The sequence below is a fragment of the Hylobates moloch genome, unplaced genomic scaffold (assembly GCF_009828535.3).
Source record: "Hylobates moloch isolate HMO894 unplaced genomic scaffold, HMol_V3 SCAFFOLD_2, whole genome shotgun sequence".
Lineage (NCBI taxonomy): Eukaryota > Metazoa > Chordata > Mammalia > Primates > Hylobatidae > Hylobates > Hylobates moloch.
In genome coordinates, this window is record NW_026652277.1 from 127,600,498 (window position 1) to 127,624,558 (window position 24,061).

General features: G+C 42.0%; 1 protein-coding gene across 1 annotated transcript in view; it reads left to right on the forward strand.

The window, feature by feature from the left end:
- FIG4 (FIG4 phosphoinositide 5-phosphatase) overlaps window positions 1-22,795 on the forward strand; it is a 136,946-nt gene extending 114,151 nt beyond the window's left edge. The window contains exon 23 of the mRNA XM_032156486.2: window positions 22,285-22,795. Within this exon, the coding sequence (XP_032012377.1) occupies window positions 22,285-22,462 (178 nt within the window). The 3' untranslated portion in view covers window positions 22,463-22,795. The remainder of the gene's footprint in view (window positions 1-22,284) is intronic.
- Window positions 22,796-24,061: the final 1,266 nt, after the last annotated feature.

Here is a 24,061-nt window from a genome sequence, read left to right on the forward strand (position 1 = left end):
TGTGTTTGCTCTTGCTTTTCTAGTTCTTTTAATTGTGATGTTAGGGTGTCAATTTTGGATCTTTCCTGCTTTCTCTTGTGGGCATTTAGTGCTATAAATTTCCCTCTACACACTGCTTTGAATGTGTCCCAGAGATTCTGGTATGTTGTATCTTTGTTCTCGTTGGTTTCAAAGAACATCTTTATTTCTGCCTTCATTTCATTATGTACCCAATAGTCATTCAGGAGCAGGTTGTTCAGTTTCCATGTAGTTGAGCGGTTTTGAGTGAATTTCTTAATCCTGAGTTCTAGTTTGATTGCTCTGTGGTCTGAGAGACAGTTTGTTATAATTTCTGTTCTTTTACATTTGCTGAGGAGAGCTTTACTTCCAACTATGTGGTCAATTTTGGAATAGGTGTGGTGTGGTGCTGAAAAAAATGTATATTCTGTTGACTTGGGGTGGAGAGTTCTGTAGATGTCTGTTAGGTCCACTTTATGTAGAGCTGAGTTCAATTCCTGGATATCCTTGTTAACTTTCTGTCTCGTTGATCTGTCTAATGTTGACAGTGGGGTGTTAAAATCTCCCATTATTATTGTGTGGGAGTTTAAGTCCCTTTGTAGGTCATTGAGGACTTGCTTTATGAATCTGGGTGCTCCTGTGTTGGGTGCATATATATTTAGGATAGTTAGCTCTTCTTGTTGAATTGATCCCTTTACCATTATGTAATGGCCTTCTTTGTCTCTTTTGATCTTTGTTGGTTTAAAGTCTATTTTATCAGAGACTAGGATTGCAACCCCTGCCTTTTTTTGTTTTCCAGTTGCTTGATAGATCTTCCTCCATCCCTTTATTTTGAGTCTATGTGTGTCTCTGCACGTGAGATGGGTTTCCTGAATACAGCACACTGATGGGTCCTGACTTCTTATCCAGTTTGCCAGTCTGTGTCTTTTGATTGGAGCATTTAGCCCATTTACATTTAACGTTAATATTGTTATGTGTGAATCTGATCCTGTCATTATGATGTTAGTTGGTTATTTTGCTCGTTAGTTGCTATTGTTTCTTCCTAGCCTCGATGGTCTTTACAATTTGGCATGTTTTTGCAGTGGCTGGTACTGGTTGTTCCTTTCCATGTTTAGTGCTTCCTTCAGGAGCTCTTTTAGGGCAGGCCTGGTGGTGACAAAATCACTCAGCGTTTGCTTGTCTGTAAAGTATTTTATTTCTCCTTCACTTATGAAGCTTAGTTTGGCGGGATAGCAAATTCTGGGTTGAAAATTCTTTTCTTTAAGAATGTTGAATATCGGCCCCCACTCTCTTCTGGCTTGTAGAGTTTCTGCTGAGAGATCAGCTGTTAGTCTGATGGGCTTCCCTTTGTGGGTAACCCGACCTTTCTCTCTGGCTGCCCTTAACATTTTTTCCTTCATTTCAACTTTGGTGAATCTGACAATTATGTGTCTTGGAGTTGCCCTTCTCGAGGAGTATCTTTGTGGCGTTCTCTGTATTTCCTGAATCTGAATGCTGGCCTGCCTTGCTAGATTGGGGAAGTTCTCCTGGATAATATCTTGCAGAGTGTTTTCCAACTTGGTTCCATTCTCCCCATCATTTTCAGGTACACCAATCAGACGTAGGTTTGGTCTTTTCACATAGTCCCAAATTTCTCGGAGGCTTTGTTCATTTCTTTTTATTCTTTTTTCTCTAAACTTCCCTTCTCTCTTCATTTCATTCATTTCATCTTCCATCAGCGATACCCTTTCTTCCAGTTGATCGCATCTGCTACTGAGGCTTCTGCAATCTTCGCGTAGTTCTCGAAACTTGGCTTTCAGCTCCATCAGCTCCTTTAAGCCCTTCTCTCCATTGGTTATTCTAGTTATCCATTCTTCTAATATTTTTTCAAAGTTTTTAACTTCTTTGCTATTGTTTTGAATTTCCTCTCGTAGCTCAGAGTAGTTTGATCGTCTGAAGCCTTCTTCTCTCAACTCATCAAAGTCATCCTCCATCCAGCTTTGTTCCGTTGCTGGTGAGGAACTGCGTTCCTTTGGAGGAGGAGAGGTGCTCTGTTTTTTAGAGTTTCCAGTTTTTTTGTTCTGTTTTTTCCCCATCTTTGTGGTTTTATCTACTTTTGGTCTTTGATGATGGTGATGTACAGATGGGTTTTTGGTGTGGATGTCCTTTCTGTTTGTTAGTTTTCCTTCTACCAGACAGGACCCTCAGCTGCAGGTCTGTTGGAGTTTACTAGAGGTCCACTCCAGACCCTGTTTGGCTGGGTGTCAGCAGCGGTGGCTGCAGAACAGCGGATTTTCGTGAGACCACAAATTCAGCTGTCTGATAGTTCGTCTGAAAGTTTTGTCTCAGAGGAGTACCCGGTTGAATGAGGTGTCAGTCTGTCCCTACTGGGGGGGTGCCTCCCAGTTAGGCTGCTCAGGGGTGAGGGACCCACTTTAGGAGGCAGTCTGTCCGTTCTCAGATCTCCAGCTGCGTGTTGGGAGAACCACTACTCTCTTCAAAGCTGTCAGTCAGACAGGGACCTTTAAGACTGTGGAGGTTCTTGCTGAGTTTTTGTTTGTCTGTGCCCTGCCCCCAGAGGTGGAGCCTATAGAGGCAGGCAGGCCTCCTTGAGCTGTGGTGGGCTCCACCCAGTTCGAGCTTCCTGGCTGCTTTGTTTACCTAAGCAAGGCTGGGCAATGGCGGGCGCCCCTCCCCCAGCCTCGCTGCCGCCTTGCAGCTTGATCTCAGACTGCTGTGCTAGCAATCAGCGAGACTCCGTGGGCACAGGACCCTCCGAGCCAGGTGCGGGACACAATCTCCTAGTGTGCCGTTTTCCAGGCCCGTTGGAAAAGCGCAGTATTGGGGTGGGACTGACCCGATATTCCAGGTGCCGTCTGTTTCCCCTTTCTTTGACTAGGAAAGGGACTCCCTGACCCCTTGCGCTTCCCAAGTGAGGTAATGCCTCGCCCTGCTTCGCCTCGCTTCACCGACTGTCCTGAACCCACTGTTAGGCACTCCCTAGTGAGATGAAACCGGTACCTCAAGCAGAAATGCAGAAATCATCCGTCTTCTGTGTCGCTGGGGCTGGGAGCTGGAGACCGGAGCTGTTCCTATTCGGCCATCTTGGCTCCACCTTAACTCTTCTTAGACTTTGTCATGCTATAACAGAATCAGTTACTGGTTTGTTTATAAATCACGTAGGTGATTAAATTTAGTTTATTGTTTATTAGGTTTATTGTTTAACCCTTAATTTTATTTTATTTTTTTATCTGGAACCTTGGATATGTTTCCCTGCAGACCCATAATAAGAAACTCAATTGGTGTAATCTGAATTATTCACATACTTATTTATTCCCAAAGCCCCTCTATAATGACTTCTAGAGATACAAAGGGATAATCAGACTTGTGTGGAGAGGTGCAAGATGGCATTTTCAGGATGCCCCATAATGTGCACACGTGTGCACACATGAGTGTATGTGTGTGCATGTGTGTGTGTAGTGTATTAGGACTATGAAATCTGAGAACTGGAAGATGATTAGGGATCATCTGATTCCATCCTCTGATTTTATAAGGAGTCCTGGAGAGGGTCAGTAGTTCATTCAGGTTACTTTTTTTTTTTTTTTAATTATACTTTAAGTTCTGGGATACATGCACAGAATGTGTAGGTTTGTTACATAGGTATACATGTGCCATGGTGATTTGCTGCACCCGTCAACCCATCATCTACTTTAGGTATTTCTCTTAATGCTATCCCTCCCCTAGCCCCCGAACCCCCAACAGGCCCTCCCTGTGTCCATGTGTTCTCATTGTTCAGCTCCCACTTATGAGTGAGAACATGCAGTGTTTGGTTTTCTGTTCCTGTGTTAGTTGCTGAGAATGATGGTTTCCAGCATCATCCATGTCCCTGCAAAGGACATGAACTCATCCTTTTTATGGCTGCATAGTGTTCCATGGTGTATATGTGCCACATTTTCTTTATCCAGTCTATCATCGATAGGCATTTGGTTCGGTTCCAAGTCTTTGCTATTGTGAATAGTGTCACAATAAACGTATGTGTGCATGTGTCTTTATAGTAGAATGATTTATAATCCTTTGGGTACATACCCAATAATGGGATTGCTGGGTCAAATGGCATTTCTGGTTCTAGATTCTTGAGGAATCGCCACATTGTCTTCCACAATGGTTGAACTAATTTGCACTCCAACAGTGTAAAAGTGTTTCTATTTCTCCACATCTTCTCCAGCATCTGTTGTTTCCTGACTTTTAAATGATCACCATTCTAACTGGCTTGAGATGATATCTCATTGTGGTTTTTATTTGTATTTCTCTAATGACCAGTGATGATGAGCTTTTTTAATATATATTTGTTGGCCGCATAAATGTGTTCTTTTGAGAAGTGTCTGTTCATATCCTTCTCCCACTTTTTGACAGGGTTTTTTGTTTTTTTCTTGTAAATTTGTTTAAGTTCCTTATAGATTCTGGATATTAGATCTTTGTCAGATGGGTAGATTGCAAAACTTTTCTCCCATTCTATAGGTTGCCTGTTCACTCTGATGATAGTTTCTTTTACTGTGCAGAAATTCTTTAGTTAAATTAGACCCCATTTGTCTATTTTGGCTTTTGTTGCCATTGTTTTTAGTGTTTTAATCCTGAAGTGTTTGCCCATGCCTATGTTCTGAATGGTATTGCCTAGGTTTTCTTCTACGGTTTTTATGGTTTTAGGTCTTATGTTTAAGTATTTAATCCATCTTGAGTTAATTTTCATATAAGGTGTAAGGAAGGGGTCCAGTTTCAGTTTTCTGCATATGGCTAGCCAGTTTTCCCAACACCATTTTTTTAATTTTTTTTATTTATTTATTTTTTTTGAGACGGAGTCTCGCTCTGTCACCCAGGCTGGAGTGCAGTGGCGCGATCTCGGCTCACTGCAAGCTCCACCGCGGGTTCACGCCATTCTCCTGCCTCAGCCTCTCCGAGTAGCTGGGACTACAGGCGCCCGCCACCACGCCCAGCTAATTTTTTGTATTTTTAGTAGAGACGGGGTTTCACCATGGTCTCGATCTCCTGACCTCGTGATCCGCCCGCCTCGGCCTCCCAAAGTGCTGGGATTACAAGCGTGAGCCACCGCGCCCGGCCCAACACCATTTATTAAATAGGGAATCCTTTCCCCATTGCTTGTTTTGTCAGATTTGTCAAAGATCAGCTGGGTATGGATGCGTGATGTTATTTCTGAGGCCTCTGTTCTGAACAGAACAGATCAGAGTTACTTTTAAGTGGTAAAGCTGGCACTCAAATTCATTTCTTTGGGACTCAAACAGAAAGTCCAATAACACAATCTGCTGAGCCAGGCACCTGGAATTTACCCAACCTGGGCACCTACTGGGTTCAGCTAAAAGTGGAGGAGCACCCACAGGAAGCATGGAGAGTAGCAAATATCCATGTGAGCAAATGGCTAGCAGCTGTCATCAAAAGAAGAAGAGGGAAAAGATAGAAAACGTAAAGCAAGGGTCCTCAAAAGGTGGTCTGCAAAACCCTCAAAATGTGGTCTGCAGGCCCTGGTTCCAAGACCCTTTTGTTGGGTTTGTGATAGCAAGGCAGTGGCACCAAAGTATATTGGTGATCATTATTTTCTTCACTCTTACACACTCACAGCAAAAAAAAAAAAAAAAAGAAAGAAAGAAAAAAGAAAAAGAGAGAAGAAAGAAAAAACGCCAGTTTTATGAAGTCTTGACAAAGCAGTAAAAATTCTTAAATATCAACACTTGAACGCATGTATTTTTAGTATTCTTTGTGACAAAATGAAAAATATGCATAAGGTACTTCTTGCATATCATAATACTTGTATTTCAAAGTACTGTGGTTGTCTTGAGGAAGAGGACTTGTGTGGTGATTGTCTAAGTTGTGAGCTAACTCATTGCTTTTTTTTGTGAGCTAACTGCTTTTTTCATCAAACACCAATTGAAATAATGACTGACAGACAAACTGTGTTTCTTTGGGCTTGGATATTTGACAGACACTTTTTCAAAAATGAACAAAGTAAGCCTGTCACTTCAAGAAAAACAATTTACAGTGTTTGTTACCAATGATAAAGTTAGATCTTTTAAGTGAAAATTAGAATTTTTGAAAACGTATATCTACCACCATGAACAATACTTGTTTTTTTATGAGATCAGTGGCAATCTTAACAAATGTGATTTTTTTATGTATAATCAGTTACATTACCATTTAGAAGATCTTCATATCTAGGTGAACCAGTATTTTCCAAATGATCAATACATGCTGTTAAAAACTCATGCATGGGTAAAAAGCATTCATTCCAAGTGTAACATGCATCAATGGATAAGAGAGTATGAGAAGTTCATTGATATAGTTTCAGTTCTGCATTGCAACTAACCTTTAAGAAACTTGTCAAATTTTGTTGTAGTATCAAATAAAAATATTTGAAGGCTTATTTGGAAGGCTATTAAAATACTGCTTCCTTTTCCAACCACTTATCTCTGTGAGGCCATATTTTCTTCATATATGCCAACCAAAACAATGTATCATGACAGATTCTGCAGAAGCAGATTTGATAATCTAGTTGTCTTCTATTAAGCCAGATATAGAAAAGATTCGCAAGCTGTGAAACATTGCTTCTTTTGCCACTAATTTTTTTTGTTTTAAAAATTTAGTTATTTTTCATTAAGACGTTGTTTATGCTATCATGTATTGGGTTTGTTATTTTAATAATTATTTTTTAACTTCTGTCTTAATGTCTTATATGGTAAATATCACTAGATATAACCCATATTAACTAAAGCTAATTGGGGTCTTCAGTAATGCTTTTAAGAGTGTGAAGGGATTCTGAGACTGAAAAGTTTGAGAACTTGTTCGCATAGGGTATTTGATTATTTATGTCAATATGCATTACTAAGGCAACCAGGGACATTATTATGTTATAGCCTTGCTCAGTATTTGCCAGCAGGATGATATCTGTGACTGGTTGAAGAAATCTTATTTTCTATGATTTATGATTTTTTAAGGAATTCAGGAAGCAAATGTTCTCTTTTTAAAGGGTTCTATCAAAAACTGGTCTGAACTTCTTAGGATGCTTTCAGTTCCAAATAACAGAACCTCTAACTCAACTGGTTTAAACCGTAAGGTAATTTATTATCTTACTTCCCTGAAAGATTGCAGGTGGGCAAGCTCCAGAGTTGGTGGATTCAGGGGCTTCGTGTGATCATGAAATGCCCAGGTTTTTCCATCTCTCTGCTTCCCCATTCTCAGTATTGCCCCATCCTCAGACTGGTAAGAAGATGGCTGCAGCAGTTCCAGGTGCCACAGTCAGACACAGTAGTGCCCAGGGCAGAAGGGAAACACTGACTCTGTTTCTCCTCCTTAGGGGCAAGGAGTCTCAGAACGTGCTCAGCAAATTTCTTATGTCAAATGGCCAGGATTGGGTCACATGCTTACCCCTAAGTATGTTACTGCCAGGCTATGTATGGGCTGATGGCGATTGGCTTAGAATACTCATTCAGGGTGCATGGATGTAGGGAAGTTGATCACAGTGACTTAGTTATTAAAAACAAAATCCTTTGTACTTTTCCAGTTAACTGGAAATTCATTTGCACAAGTGCCCAAAAAGAGAGGTAGCATGAATCTGTGGAAAGAATTCTAGGCCAGAGAATCAGGCACCCTGGGATCTGATCCCATTCCTTCCACTGCTGAGCTGTGAGTCCTTGCCTGTCCAGGTCATGGCTGCCTTGCTGGTGCTTGGGCTAGAGGATTAGTTCTGGGATCGTCTGGTTCATTGGTTCATTTATTCCCTTGCTCACTCCTTCATTCAATAATAATTGAGTGCTCACTCAGTTGTTTAAGTCACGTGAAGGGTACAAATCAGCACTAAAATGCTGCCTGGTTTGCCATGACAGACATTCTTCCTCCTGTGCTGCATATACATTCAAAGCCCAATGGGAAGTAAGATCCAAACTGTTTGTTCACTCATGGAATACTCATGCAATAAATTGTTTAGTGCCCTCAGAAAAGAGTCCTTGCCACAAAGCTTATCAGTGAGCAGTCCAAGTTTTCCCTCATCTTATTAAATATAAAATTTGTTTAGAAATGAAAACAGAAAAATACGTTCTGAAAAAGGTAAGTCTTTGTCCCAGGAAAGATGCTTGTGGGCCTAGCTGTCTATAGTTGTCCCAGTTCCCTCAGTATCAGAAAGAGTATGAGGCAGAGAACCAGGCTGTTAAGAGAACAGAAAGACAGCTGTGAGAAATGAGACCACGTTCTTGGAATATCCAAGGACACTCTTGTGTTGTAGGTCCCAGATAAGATGCTTAGAAAAGTTTTATTTTTTTAAAACCAAGCTGATAAAATTTCACAGACCTTTCTCATGTGCAGCGTTGGTTAATTTTTCATGTCACATGCAGCGTTGAGCTAACTGGGAGTATTTATCTCAGAGAAGAGAATTAGGAATCATGTGATCGTTCCCTCAAGTAATATTCGAATCACTATCAAGTGAAGCAGAGCTTTTTGAGTTGCTTCAGGGACTAATAAGTGGAACATATAGGGAGGAAGATTTAGGGTTGCTGAAGAGAACATCTTTCTAACAACCAGAGCTATCGACAATGACCTGTAAACATTCCATGATTGAAAGCCCTGGGTATCCATTACTCGAGTACTCAAGCAGAGGCAGATGACCTTCTATCAGCAATGTGATGGAGAGCATCTTCATTTGGTTTGAGGTTGGACAAGATGATTGGAATAAAGGTCATTTAAAGATTCTATAGTTATTATCACAGCCACAAGTCATCTAATAGTTGGAATCATTAACAGCTTGAAACAGAAAGTAGGTGATTCATTTATTCACCAAATACCTAAGCACCTACCATGTGTCAGGCACTGTCCTAGTCACTGGGGACACATTAGAAAACAAGACCGACAAGGTTCCCCAGGGCCCTTCTGTTTTAGGGTAGGCAGACTGGTATTGACCTAATAAGTGTATAAGTAAGACAGTTTCATATTAGGGTAAATGTCCTGAAGAACACAAAGCAGGGGAATGCGAGAGAGTGCTTGGAGCAGGTACAGGTCAGGAGCTGTTTTAAATTAGGCTTAGAGGAAAGTTATCTCTGAGGAGTTAATGTTTAAGCTGAGAACTTAATGAAAAAGAGCAGTCTACATGAGATGACTGGGGAAGAGTGTTTGAAGCAGAGAGAACATACACAAAAGACCAGGGCAGGAATAAACTTGGCATGTTTGAGAAGCAAGCTGATGTGGTTAGGCTCTGTGTCCCCGCTCAAATCTCATCTTAAATTACAATCCCCACATGTCAAGGGGGAGACCAGGTGGAGGTAACTGAATCATGGGGATGGTTTTTCCCCATGCTGTTCTCATGATAGTGAGTTCTCTTGAGATGGTTTTATAAGGAGCTCTTCCCCTTCACTTGTCACTTCTCCTTCCTGCCACCTTGTGAAGAAGGTGCCTTGCTTCCCCTTTTCCATGATTGTAAATTTCCTGAGGCCTCCCTAGCCATGCTGAACTGTGAGTCAAGCAAACCCCTTTCCTTTGTAAATCAGCCAGTCTCAGGCAGTTCTTTATAGCAGTGTAAAAATGGACTAATATGCAAGCTGAAGCCTGGGTCAAAGGCACAGAGGCATGTGCTGTGGGATGGAGTGAGGCATAGGTAGGGGCCAGATCTCAGGGAACCTCTCACAGGAGCTTAGCTGTTACTCTGAAATCATCCGGAGGGTTTTAAGTAGAGAGCTGCATCTCTGATTTACATCTCTAAAAGATGACCATGGGTGCTTTCTGAATTGTAGTGGACAAGGATATAAGCAAAGAGGGAAATAGGAGGAAACTCAAGAGGAGTTGGTTTCATGGGAGCCAAGAGAAGAAAGTGTTTCAAGAAGGAAAATGGCCAGCAGTGTTGAATACAGAAAAATGATTATTGGTTTAGGCAACAGGAAGGTTATTAATGATCCTGATGAGAGCGTTCCTCTGGGTGGTAGCCTTGCAAGCCCACTTAGAATGAATTTAGGAAAAAATGGCAAGTAAGAGGGCATCAGGAGTAGAAGCCGTTCTTTCAAAAAATGTTACTATAAAAGAGTGCAGAGGAATAGGACAGTATCTGGAGGGGAATATGAACTTGAGGAACTACCGTTCCTCAGACAGGAGTTACACAACAGATTCTCTGTATGCTGATGGCAGAGACAGATGCTGGGCACTGGACAGGGTGAGTAACTGCAGGAGAGAGATCCTCGAAAGGGCACTGAATCATTTTGTATTCTTATGTAAATCTAGAATTTCATTATCTTTGGTGTTGATTAGTTTGTTGTAATTTTCTCATATTAAGTGGAACCATATGAAATCACCAATATTTACACTTTTACCTATAAAATAGCAGTTTCATATAATTCTACCTAATATTTTAACCTAGACAATTTTATATTTATAGGTCCTCTTAATTTATATACATTTTAAATTGGGACTCTCAAGCTTATCTAAAAGTTACCATTATAAAACAGAGACCATTCCCTCCCCACTGCCAATCATTTGAGAGTGAGTTTCAGGCCTGATATCTTCTCTCTCCCTACCACTTTTGTGGGTATTTTTATACTTAAGAACATTCTCCTAGAAAATCACGATACAATCAGGAAAATTGGGAAATTAACCTCAGTACAGTGCAACTTTCTAATCCTCGAACCCATTCAAGTTTTTGCCAGTACTCCCTAAAATGTCCTTAATTGCAAAGGGATCCAGTCCAGCATCTGATGTTGCATTTAGTTGTCATGTCTCTTTAGCCTTTTTCATTCTGGTACAGTTCTCCACTCTTCCTTGATTTTTATGACCTTGACATGTTGAAGAATGCAGGCCAGTTATTTTATAGAATAGGCATTGATTTGGGTTTGTTATGATTATCTTCAGCTTATGAATCAGGGGATAACAGCATGGTAGCTAACCTTCAAGTTGGCCCCACCTCCTGTTATTCATATCCTCATGTAATCTCCTCCCACATTGTACCGGGATTGGTCTTTGTGACCACGAGCATACAGCAGAAGTGATTAGGTTGTGAAAGTTATCTCTGGGATCACTTGCTCCAGGAAACTAGCTTCCATGTTGTGAGCAGCCATATGGATAGGCCCGTAAGGAACTGATGTGTCCAGCCAACAACTAGTGAGAAATTGGAGCCTGTCAACCAAGTGAGTATACTTGGAAGAGGATTCTCCAGCCTCCGTTAACCAACAGATTGACTGCAACCTCACAGGACACCTGGAACCAGAACCACTAAACTAAGCCCCTCTCAGATCCCTGACCTCCAGAAACTGTGACATGATAAATGTTGGCTTAAGGTACATAACAAATACAGACAGGAATATCACAAAAGTGATGGTGAGTTCTTTTTATTGCATCCTACCATGGGCACACAAATTCAGTCTGTGCCATTACTGATGATGTTTATTTATTTATTTAAAGACAGTGTCTAGCTCTGTAGCCCAGGCTGGAGTGCAGTAGTATGATCACGGAACTTTGACCTGCCTGGCTCAAGCAATCCTCCCACTTCAACTTCCCAACTAGCTGGGCCCACAGGCACATGCCACCACATCCACCTAATTTTTTAATTTTTTTTGTAGCGATGGGAGTCTCACTATATTGCCCAGGCTGATTTTGAACTCCCAGGCTCAAGGGACCCTCCTGCCTCAGCCTCCCAAAGTGCTGGGATTATAGGCTTGAGCCACCGTGCCTGGCCTAATGATTTTTTTTTTTTGTCCTTTGAGTAAGCAATGTCTTCTGAGCTTTTCTACTGTGAAGTTGCTTGTTAATTAATAAATATTTTATGGAAGGTACTTTGAAACTAAAAATCTTTCATCACATTTTCATTTTTTTCATTGTTTTTCTTACTATAAGATCCTAACATCCTGTGTATTCAATGGGATATACTTTGTTACTGACATTATTTGTTGTGAAGCTCAGAGTGTTCCAAATTTCACCAGAGTCTCCAGCCTGGCTCCTGTGTTCTTTGGATATGTTCTCATCAGCCTTTGAATACTTCTTTGATTTCTGGCACAAGATGTTCTGGGCTCATCATGTCCTTTGTCTGTCCCAGCCCTGAAATCATTTCTCTGAGGATCCCTGATTATTTTTAGTGGAAAATGACATTAAAGCCAAGATCTGAGCATTAGGTATACCTGTTGCCATTGGAGGGTCACTGCCCCCAGGCCCACTCAAAAAACATTCACAAATTTATGTGTACATGTATATATATGTGTCAATGTGTATATAAGTATATGCATGCATATCTATTTTATATATATCAAATATTTTTATAAATAAAATATAGCTAAATATATATTTAAATCCATAAGTTCATCCTGATTTTTTTAACTGCACCGTATCCAGGGTTTATTCTAGCCTTCTCCAACAGTTAGGAAACTGGACTCCCATTACCCTTGTTATATTTATTTGATTTATTCCCCAATACATAACCAGTTGGCCATCACCAGTGCATCCACCCCTTCCCCGACATCCTTCAGGCTCTGACTCCACTCATGGAGACACCCACCCACAGGGATGCCCTCCTCCTCCCCGTGGGCCCCAGGCCACCCTTCCACATGGACTCCCATGCTTGCCTCTCCCTGCTTGGGCTCTGACATACTTCCTCTGGCTGCATCCACATGCATGCCCTCCTCTCCCCATCCAGGTTCTCACTCCCTACACTGGATCTGTCCTCTGGAGGGATGGCCTTCTCTTGCCTGGGCTCTAACTCCCCACTCCAGGCTGCCCCCCCGCTTAATGAGAGTGCCCTCCTCATGCTGCTTGGTGCCACCGTCCCCCAGGCTGTCACAGACTGCCTCTCCATGCAGATTCTACCCATCTGAGGGCTCTAGGACTGGCCTGTGCAGTGGAGAAGGGAAAGAGCACGGCTTTATGATGACATAACAGCCGTCGGCACTGAAAGGGACATTGTGCTCCCCGACAGCTGAATTTTTCATTTTTTCTGTAGTAGTGGGTTCCAGTTTTCCAGTTATGTTGGCATATTTTAGGAAGCTTGTTGAAATGCAAATTCCAAAGCAAACAAACAAAAAAAAAACAACAATAAAAACAGGGAGCAACCAGAGTGTTCCTAGAGCATGTTTAGATTATGGGGGGCACTCAGTTTTCATTTTGGACTTTTGACTACTGTTTAAATTTTCCACATTTATACTTGTATTTATACTAATAATACTAACAGATTATAGGCCATGTTTTCTTTATAATTGCCAGTATTAAAAATAATTAGCATTATTATTTTTTAAAAGATAAAAAAATACAGAATCCAAGGCCCAATTGCTGGCGATTCTAATCCAGTACACTTGGGCCAAAGCCTGGAAATCTATACTTTGTACAATTCTCCATTTGAATGTAACAATCAGCCAGGCTGGGGAGCTGCTCTGCTGGATCCTTCACAGGAATATCCTCAGTAGCCGATGGAACATCCATTGGGCAGAGCACCCCTGACTTCATCCATCTGCAACCTCAGGACACTTAGGTCTTGTTTTAGAGGCTCATAATCCTACTGATACCTTCTTCCAAAAGACAGTTTTCTGTGATTCTTAGGAAAATTCTGAAAAGATGCAGGTTAAGCATCCCTCCAAACCGTCAACGTCATCAAAAACAAGTAAAGCCTGAGACTCACTGCCCAGAGGAGCCTAAGGAGACGTGATGACTAAATGAAATGTGTCCCAAATGGGATCCTGGGACAGTGAAAGGACATTAGGTAAAAACCAAGTATGGACTGTAGGTAATAATCACGTATCACTATGAGGTCATGAAGTATAGCAGATGTACCGTACTAATGGAAGAAGGTGTTAATAAGACAGGAAATTGTATCCTGCACAGACCCAGTGCTGTGTGGGATACCCAGTCCTTGTTGCCTGTGGCTCACAGCCAAGCCCTCCCTCATTAAACAACATGGAATATGTAGGAACTCTCTGTCCTCTGCACAATAATTCTGTAAATCTAAAGTGGTTCTAAAATTAAAAGTTTATGAGAAAGAAGATGGAAGTCACAAGAAATGTAATGATGTGGTAGCTCTTTATAAATAACCAGAAAAAAATGGGACTATCAGAACGGACATGAAGAACCTAAGTAGGGCGTCATCACCTCCATGTGGGAGATAAGACACACGCCATTACTGCAATCCGTTGGTCTGAGTTACCAGGAGTGACAGCAGGAGTGGCCACCACTGCTTCTGTTCTAGGAAACGTGAAGACAGAAGGGACTGATTCCTCCAAAAGGTCGCTGTATAAATGTCTGATGGATGACCAGTTGTGCAGAGGAAGCGTCTGGCCCTGCATCCAGGCAGGGAGAAAGGATGACTCTGGTAGGAGCAGTTACATTCTTTACCCTTTGAGAACAGCTGTTGTGTGCTTGATGTGCCACCTGTCCTTTGTTGGCAGAAAAGCCCTTTCAGAGCAGACCCAGTACTGTGCAGGAGAACCAGTCCATGTTGCCTGTGGCTCAGAGCCAAGCCCTCTCTCATTAAACAATAGCCGAAATGTTTGAGTTAGAGCCTACAAACAATGCAGCCGAATATTGGTGGATGCTTCCCCAGTGTTTGTGATAATAAACGCAGCTGAAACAGAGAAAAACTGCACTTCTTTTTATACTGAGATAGACAATATGTCCAGCAAATGGGAGGGAAATTGTACTGTTTATAAATTGCATTCTGAATTGGAAGCATTTTACCTGTTTCAGGTCAGAACATCATCAAGCTTTATTTCTCTAAAGCCAAAAGTTATTTTTAAAATACAAATGACCTTTTTATTTTACAGCTCTCAGAGAGTGTGTAAAAAAAAAAAGAGTATAATTCTACCATACCTGGACCAACACGAAATATCAATGGCAAAGGCTAAAACATAAAAAGTACCACCATTGCCCTCATATATGTGCCTGTGGCAGACTGTCCTTTCTCTCTCCTTGAGGAGCAAACATACATGTGCTCAGCTGCTGAAAGGGTCCACTCTGCCAGAACCATCTAGGAACACGAGTCTCCTGGGGGCCTGGGAGCTTGCTCCTGGCTAAAATAAGAGGGCTGGCGCTGTATTTCTTCACCTGTTAGCTTGGCTGTGTTGGCCAGGGTTCAGCTGCAGAAAGCGTAATCTGCTCTAGGTAAATTAAACAGAAAGTGATTTATTATAGGATTTTAGGTAGCTTTCAGGATCACTGGAGAGTTGAAGAAGTAGACCCTAGACCAAACTTCCGCAAATGACTCCCAAAACCATATGGCAAACCATCAGAGGAGCTGCTGTGTCTGCCTTCATCAGGAAGCTATCACAGCAGCTGCTGGCTCCGAAACCAGCCATCTCAGCTATACAGTTGTCCCCCTTTATCCATGGTTTCTCTTTTTGCAGTTTCAGTTACCTGAAGTACAGAACAGTAAGACATTTTGAGAGATGGAGACCCTATTCACATAACTTTTTTTTTTTTTTTTTAGACAGAGTTTTGCTCTTGTTGCCCAGGCTGGAGTGCAATGGCACGATCTTGGCTCACCACAACCTCCGCCTCCTGGGTTCAAACAATTCTCCTGCCTCAGCCTCCCAAGTAGCTGGGATTACAGGCATGCACCACCATGCCCGGCTAATTTTGTATTTTTAGTAGAGATGGGGTTTCTCCATGTTGGTCAGGCTGGTCTCGAACTCCCAACCTCAGGTGATCTGCCCACCTCGGTCTCCCAAAGTGCTGGGATTACAGGCATGAGCCACCACGCCCGGCCTCACATAACTTTTATTACAGAATATTGTCATACATGTTCTATTATATTATTAGGTATGCTGTTAATCTCTTACTGTGCCTAATTTATAAATTACCATGTCATAGGTATGTATGTATAGGAAAACAGGATATATGAGAGTTGGTGCTATCTGCAGTTTCCAGCATCCATTGGAGGTCTTGGAACATATCCCTGAAGGATAAGGGGGGAACTACTGTATTCAAAAAGCCATTACCACAGTGCCCAACTCAAGAGCACATCACCTATGCCACTAATCTGCAAAACACATACCCTGCATCCTGCTGCTTTCCATATGACCCAGTTTCAAATCAAAGCACTTGAGTACAAGTCGTAGGTAGAACCTAAATTGCATTCTGAACCTGAATTGCAAGGGATCCTCGGGTATTAGTTTTTGCTCTTCCGCTGCTGCACACTAGACGGGGAATGCAGTGGATGCTGAGGAGCCTCATCTATGTCATGTGTCACTGTCTGCCCTCTAGCTTCCCAGTTACCCATGTATGCTTTTCTTGCTATAAGTAGGACCCACTCCATTCCCTGTAAATTTCTGCATCCCATTCAAAGTCCAGGATCTCTGGGTATGTGTAGCTCTCTTCATTAGGTCCAGATACAGCTTTTTATCACCTAGTGACCTATAAATAAAGACTGCCTCTCTGCTCCCGATATACAGTGGCGGCAAAGGAAAATTAAAACTCTCATTCAGAAAGGAGGAGTATGGGAAACATACAACTGCTATTTGTCCTTAGTAGTGACTTCATCCCACTAGGCAACAATGTAGGCACCTTGTTCAGATAGTGGAGTGAGGTCCTTGGGTAGCCATCCAGGGCTCCTTTGTCCATGAAGCCCAAGGCCCAAATCAGTTTCAGTTGGGTCACATTTTGCCAGCAAAGTAACTTTTGGTTATTACAGCTTTTGAGATTTCAGAATTGCAGATAGGAATTATGTATCTGTAATTGTTTTTTTGTTTTTGTTTTTGTTTTGAGACAGAGTCTCACTCTGTTATCCAGACTGGAATGCAATGGCCTGATCTCGGCTCACTGCAACTTCCGCCTCCCAGGTTCACACAATTCTCCTGCCTCAGCCTCTGAAGTAGCTGGGATTACAGGTGCCCGCCACCACGAGCTGCTATTTTGTGTATTTTTAGTAGAGACGGGGTTTCACCATATTGGCCAGGCTGATCTCGAACTCCTGACCTCAAGTGATCTGCCCCAGCCTCTCGAAGTGCTGGGATTACAGGCATGACCCACCATGGCCATGTAATTGTTAACAATAGTTCACCTTTACTGAGCACTCAGGCACTATGCTATACATATAAACTTAAACTCATTTACTCCACTCAACAGCTGTGTTGAGGAATTCTTAGTATCCCCTACTTCATTGATTTCTACTAAATCTTCCTTAAAAAGCCATTGAGTCCCTACCATGTGCCAAGGAAAAAGAGCAAAAAGTCTGTACAGCCTCAGCAAAAGTTGCTCCCACTTACATGAGGGAGACAGATGGGTGCACAGACATAGGTGTGCACAAGGCTATGGGAACAGAGGATAGGGGCATGTCCTGCCTATGCATCAGGCAGGGCTCCCAGGCAGGTACTGGTCCAACTCTGTCCTCCAGGCAGAGGAAAAAACCAGCCCTGAGTGGACTGGGGAGGTCATTCTAGCAGCTTGTTAATAGTAAACCTGCTTATTCAATCTAGCGACTGTCAAATGCTTCTGAGACCACAGCTCACATTTAAATAGATGGTATACCATCTCCTATTAGCTGCAATAAAAGTATATCTGATAAGTAGTCATTTGAAACATTTCTCTAACTCTTCTTATACCTCTACTGCTATATAGGCAATACCTGATTAGCCACATAAAGATGAACCACAACATTAAGAGTGCTGCCACCTCTCCCACACCCCCCAAGTCTCCCATCACTCAGATAGCCGGTCCATCTGAACATCTGCAGTATGCACTGTCTCTGAAGGGAACAGGTCCGGCAAGAGTAGATGTGGGAGTTGAACTGGGAAAGAGCTTCTCTGAGAGCAGCCCTGGGTAAGGAGGGGTGGTATGGCAGTGCCCATCTCTAGAACAAGGGAATTGGAGCCCTGCAGCTGACAGTATAGCAAATATAGGGCTCAGTTTGAGGGATGGGTGAAAAATACACTTTTAAAAATAGAGCCTGGTCGGTTCTGGAAGAAGGCAGCAGCAGCAGCAGCATTTTAAAATCTCTCTGAATCCTCACACAAAAAAAAACAGAACAACTGGTTAGCAAAACCAGGCACCCCCAGGCAACACTTACCTCAAAAGTATGTGATACAGTATCCCCACACACCCCCAAATCTAAAGAGGATGTGGAGGTAAACCCCGCACAGCCATAAGACCTGCATGATAGCAGTGTGTGTGCAAGAGGAAGAAGCAGGAGGGAACAGTGGGGCATCTGAGAGGCCTGAGAATAGGAGAACCCCAAAATAGCTCACAGGTAGTCGCCAGAAATCACTGCAGCTGAAACAGAAGGGGTTCACCCAATTCAATACCAGGGGAGTTCAAGGGGTTTTTGGTGAGTTCTGAAAGGGGCTGAGGCCATCTGGGCCACATACACTCTTGAACCCAAACGGCCAGAGCTCCCTGCCTGGACATGGCAGGAGAAATTGCTGACAGTGGCATTAAAATTGAGCAGGACAATGGAGATGAAGGAAGGAGAAAGCCCAGACAACACTGAGGAAGGGGAGCAGAGAGGAAACCTCAGAGAGCAAGTTTCCTCTTCAGTGGCGGTTTTCAACACTGCACTGAAACAACCAAAGAGAGTTCTGTGAAGTTAAGTAAAGTAAATCTTTCCTGAGCAACATCTTCCTAAGGCTCTGCAAAACTAATTTTGCACAACAAGCAACAGAGAAATATCAAGGGCCAATCTCATCATAGAATTACAAAGAACAGAGCAAAATAACATTCCTACAGACAACGAAACCATGCCAGAAAGACAAGTTAATAAAAGAGGTTAAAACAGAAACATACTATTTCAAAATGAACTAAAATACAAAGCTTTAATAAGAAATGAAGAAAGACATTAAAAAGGATTGAAGACAAAGTGTCAAGTGATAATTTGACAAGCCCCAATGAGTTACTGGATCTAGGCATTGGCCTCAATGGCTGTTAACATAAAGAAGATAAGCAACCAGACACTGTGGCCTTCCTGATGAAGCAATACACCACCAGCCATAGTGTTACCAAAGCAATCGAAACAGCATCTCACCAGCCTCTGGGTCCAACTGCTGACCCACAGCGCATATAAAGGGCAGAGGAGCATTTTGAACTGCGTATTGACTATGCAAGCAGCTAAATCCAAACTGAGGGAAACTCTACAATCCAGATTCTTCAACAGATGAATTGTAAGAAAAAGAAAGGTGAGAGGCCAGGTTCGGTGGCTCAAGCCTGTAATCCCAGCACTTTGAGAGGGCAAGGCGGGAGGATCGCCTGAGCCCAGGAGTTCGAGGTTGCAGTGAGCCATGATCGCTCCATTGCACTCCAGCCTAAGAGATACAGGAAGACCCTGTGTCTTAAAAAAAGAAAGAAAAAGAAAGATGAGAGCATCTGTAGATTAAAAAGCATATCACACTTTTGAAATGAGCAAGACTATAGAATCTAAGGATGCACATTTGAACGACAGTGTCTTTTTTTAAAAGCGCAAACAAGTGATTACTATAGAAGTCAGGATAAGGTTACTTATGAGTCAGGGCAGGGGATTGTGATGGGTTTGGGGCACCTGGAAGGGGCTTTTGGGTTGGTTGTCAGAATTTCTGTTTGTTGACCTGGGTGATGTTCACTTTATATTATGTGTTTGTTTTGTGTGATTTTCTGTATCGGTTTTATTTTGCAATAAAAAGGTGAAAAGCACTGATAAATCTGAAACACAGTAGTTTTTCTATGATAAATATTGGGTAAATATTGTTAGTTTTTATATTTAATTAATGTATACATAATGGTATTTCAACTGAAAACTTTACCAACCTTGTAGCAGCCTCTAAATGTCTATTGTGTATTTCATTGATCTTTTCTATATAACAGTATAAAATAAAAACAGTCACATTTTAAGGACAAGATGTTCCAGCTCTACCTAGGAAATAATAGGGGTTACAGTATGTTATCTAGATTTATTGGCTCCAGACCCCATATGCTCATTAACTATATTTTTATTCTAATATCTGCACAATAGAATGACCATTATAAAAGTTCACATGGCTTCACTTAAAGCACATTACTTGGTGGGGATGGTTGAAGTATGTATATGTATGTGTGTGTGTGTGTGTGTGTGTGTATATATCACTTTCTTCAGCATTGTTTTTAAAGAATACATATACATATATAAGTAGATATAAAGCATAACTATATATATATAGTGTGTGTATATATATGTATATACACACACCATATCTCATCTACACACATGCATACACATTATTTTTTAATCTAGTGAATCTGATGACAAATTAGTCTACAAAAGATAGAGTTTAGCAGCCTTAGACATAACAAATGCATAAATTTCTTTAATATCTATTAATGTCATTGTATACTTTGATCTATAAATAATTTTTTTGTGCTGTTGATGTTGCCTAGGCTTGGTGATAAAATCCTCAACCTTTGCCAGACTGCAGTGTCTTTCTTGTTGGTCTGTCATTGACATGGCTCCCTGACAGGTTGAAGACAGATCAGTGTTTGAGAAATACGTACAGTAAGAGTTTTGCTGTCCTCATGCTGTCTCTATAACCAAAATGTCACCAACTCTCTTCCTATCAAAGTCTTTAAAGACCCAGCCTACTCTAAGGAGCTGAGATCCCTTATTGCTGATCCTTTGAAGGGCCTCATGAGCAGACAACCTGCTCCCCTGGTCACCCCTAGTTCTGTATTTTATTTTAATGCAATTGAATGTAGTCTCCAGTCATCTCAGGATGTGTCATTGTTGTAGATAAAGGCAAAGTACAGTAAGCTATCTTGGCTGTTTGCTGGGAGCATTAAAAAGACCCACATTTAATTGTAGCACATCCTATGAAGATAGAGCCCTTTTGAGGGGCTTTACTGTACAACTTCTGTCTTCCTTTGTATGTCACCGTACTATCTAGTGTCCAGTGAAATGTTGATATTTCAAGTACAGACCCAGCTGGGTCTGAGGTCCAGTTTTGTGTCTGACTGCAGGGAATCTCCACAGGGGTCCCAGCTGACCAAACAGTTTGGCATCCAGGGTGCCTTTCTGATTCCTCTGATAAGATGCACCCTAGCAAGGCTGAGGTCTCAGCTCAGCAGAATAGATTCTCCAGATGTTCTTTCCCTGTGTTATCTTGGGCACCCTGTTATGGCCAACCACCCGCATTCTCACAGGGCCAGCCCTGAGCCAAATAGAGGAGTGTGGTGTCATTGTGTCCCCCAGCCCCTCACAATGCCTTGTTAGCTTACCATCGTCCCCTTTTCGTGACCTTCCTGGGCATGCTCGTGTGCATGCACACTCCGTACACACACACGCTCTGCATCACTCCTGACTTGTTGGTTGACTCATCCCTTGAAGGCTTACCTCTTGCTAAGGATGTCAGACACGGAGCTGCATTTCAACAAGGCCTTTCTGGAGACAGTGCCTTCCCCACGGGATGGATGGAAATTTTAAGCCTATGGCAGCCCAAATGGGGTGGGAATGGAGGGATATTTTTGAATAGAGAGATTATTGGGTGCTTTTCAAATTACCCCAGAAAGGAAGGAAGTGGCCTATTACAGACCCACAAGCCATCTTCCAAAAGCCGGAGGCTAGATGAGTTGCAGAATTCTGAATTGTCAGTTAGCATAGTAGGATGGTACATACACCTTCTAATAACATCCCCAGCATGATTGGAGGCCATGTCCAACAGTTAGACACATTAATATTCACAGGAAGTGGGGGTGATTATTGTCAGCTCATTAGGATGTGCCACAAAATGAGTTTCAGTTGGGTTATATTTTGCCAGCAAAGTAACTTCTGGTTGTTTCAGCTTTTAGGACTTCAGAATTGTGATAAGAAATTCTGTACCTGTAATTGTTAACAATAGTTCACGTTTACTGAGCTCCCAGGCACTATGCTAAGTGAACATTTTATACATATAAATACACATATAAGCTCATTTACTCCTGTTTACAACTGTGTGAGGTAAGCATTCTTATTATCCCTCGCTTCACTGATTTCTACTAAATCTTCCCTTAAAAACCAGTGAGTCCCTATCGTGTGCCAAGGAAAAAGAGCAAAAAGTCTATACAGCCTTAGCTAAAGTTGCTCCCAGTCATGTGAGGGAGACAGATGGGTGCACAGACGTGGGTGTGCACAGAGATGTGGAAACAGAGGAGAGGGGTGTGCCCTGCCTGTGCAATCAGGTGAGGCTCCCAGAGATGTTGGTCCAGCTCTCTCCTCCAGGCAGAGAAAGGAACCAGCCTCGCAAGGACTGGAGAGGTCATCCCAGTGGCTTGTCAAACGTCAGCCTGCTTATTCAATGCCAGCGACTCTCAAGTGCTTCTGAGACTGCTCCCTGTGGTCCTTCCTTGCCTTTTCTTTAATGCAGCCCTCTCTTTGTTCATCTTTTATAGAACACCCATCTCGGCTTTCTCACAAGATAACATCTATGAAGTTCAGCCCCCAAGAGTAGACAGAAAATCTACAGAGATCTTCCAAGCCCACATCCAGGCCAGCCAAGGTATCATGCAGCCCCTCGGAAAAGAGGACTCCTCGATGTACCGAGAGTACATCAGGAACCGCTACCTGTGAAAAGAGCGCAGGTCCACATGGTGGCCACATCTGATTAGCTTAGAACCTGTCTTGTCTCATATTCAAAAGGTAACTTATTAAATAAAAGTCCTTTGCATCTGAAGCCTTTCCCCTTTTCTGTCACTTGCAAATTCCAAATTATAGCTAATAAAGATGACTAGATAATTTGCTGTTGTTGCCTTTAAAAATACTAAAAGTATTTATTTTAGAAATACTTTGTTTACAAATTGTGGTCAGTATACTATCACACCATCACATTAAGAAATTCACAGGCATCTGCTGGGCACCTGCTGTGTGCCAGGCACCATGGCAAGGTCTAGGAACAGCCCAGTAAGCAAAACAGGCCAAAAAATTCCTCTCTTGTGAGGAATGAAGGCAAAGTATTTTTCTTATCTTTATCCATGAAAGCAAAGTATCGTTTCCTTATAGTTAACATTTTGACATTTATTCCGGTGGCTTCTATGTTAACTTTGTATTTTGATCAGAAATTTCATTATTCTAAAAGCCCTTGTTTATAGGAAATAAATGCTGAAATATTTATGGATAAACGGACAAGATGTCAAAAAAGTGCTCTCCAGTGGCTCAGGATAAAAACAATGAATGATAAATCAAATGGAGCAAAATATTAATAATTTGTAAATCTAGGTAAAAAGTAAACAGGAGTTCTTTGAGCTACTCGTGCTGCTTTTCTGTAAGTATAAAATTATATCAAGGCTAGGCACAGTGGCTCACACCTGTAATCTCAGCACTTTGGGATGCTGAGGTGGGGGGATCACCCTAAGTCGGGAGTTCAAGACCAGCCTGACCAACATGGAGAAACCTCGTCTCTACTAAAACTACAAAACTAGCCGGGCGTGGTGGTGCATGCCTGTAATCCCAGCTTGTAGGGAGGCTGAGGCAGGAAAATCACTTGAACCTGGGAGGTGGAGGTTGTGGTGAGCCAAGATCGGCCATTGCACTCCAGCCTGGGCAACAAGAGTGAAACCCATCTCAAAAAAAAAAAAAAAATTATATATATATATATATAAATTGTTAAAATTGTTATTCCAGTTGACCTCCTATGGCATGCAGCTGCATTACATACTTTGACATTTGGTGTTCAGTCAGGTGTTGACTGATCACAGCACGTGTTTTTTTCTCTGTATAGTCAAACATGAATGTGGACAACTTTCTGCATTTCCTAACAGTTTACCACAAATGATTTGATCTCATTATATCTGTACTTTTGTTACAGACTGTCCCATTCTCCCTCCCCATAAACAATATAGAAAAGAAAGCCAAGCCTTCTAATGGGAGAAGGAAAACTGGTCAGCCAAAATGACCTGTGAGCTATCACCAACCCTGACATGCTGGGATTCTATGGAAGGTTTTACATTGCGAAGAAAGGTTAAGTCCCCATTTGACAGATATTTTTGATTGATGCCATCATGAAGTAAAGATTAGAGAATGACAAAATAATAGTTAAGAGGAATTTTGTCTTGGCGCAGGTTGAATATCTAACACAATAGCTTGCTGTTATGTGTGGGAGTGGGATCTCACATAAATCTTCCCAAGTCAAAGAATAATCCCAAATTGCTGCAGAGGTGCCAATTATAGATC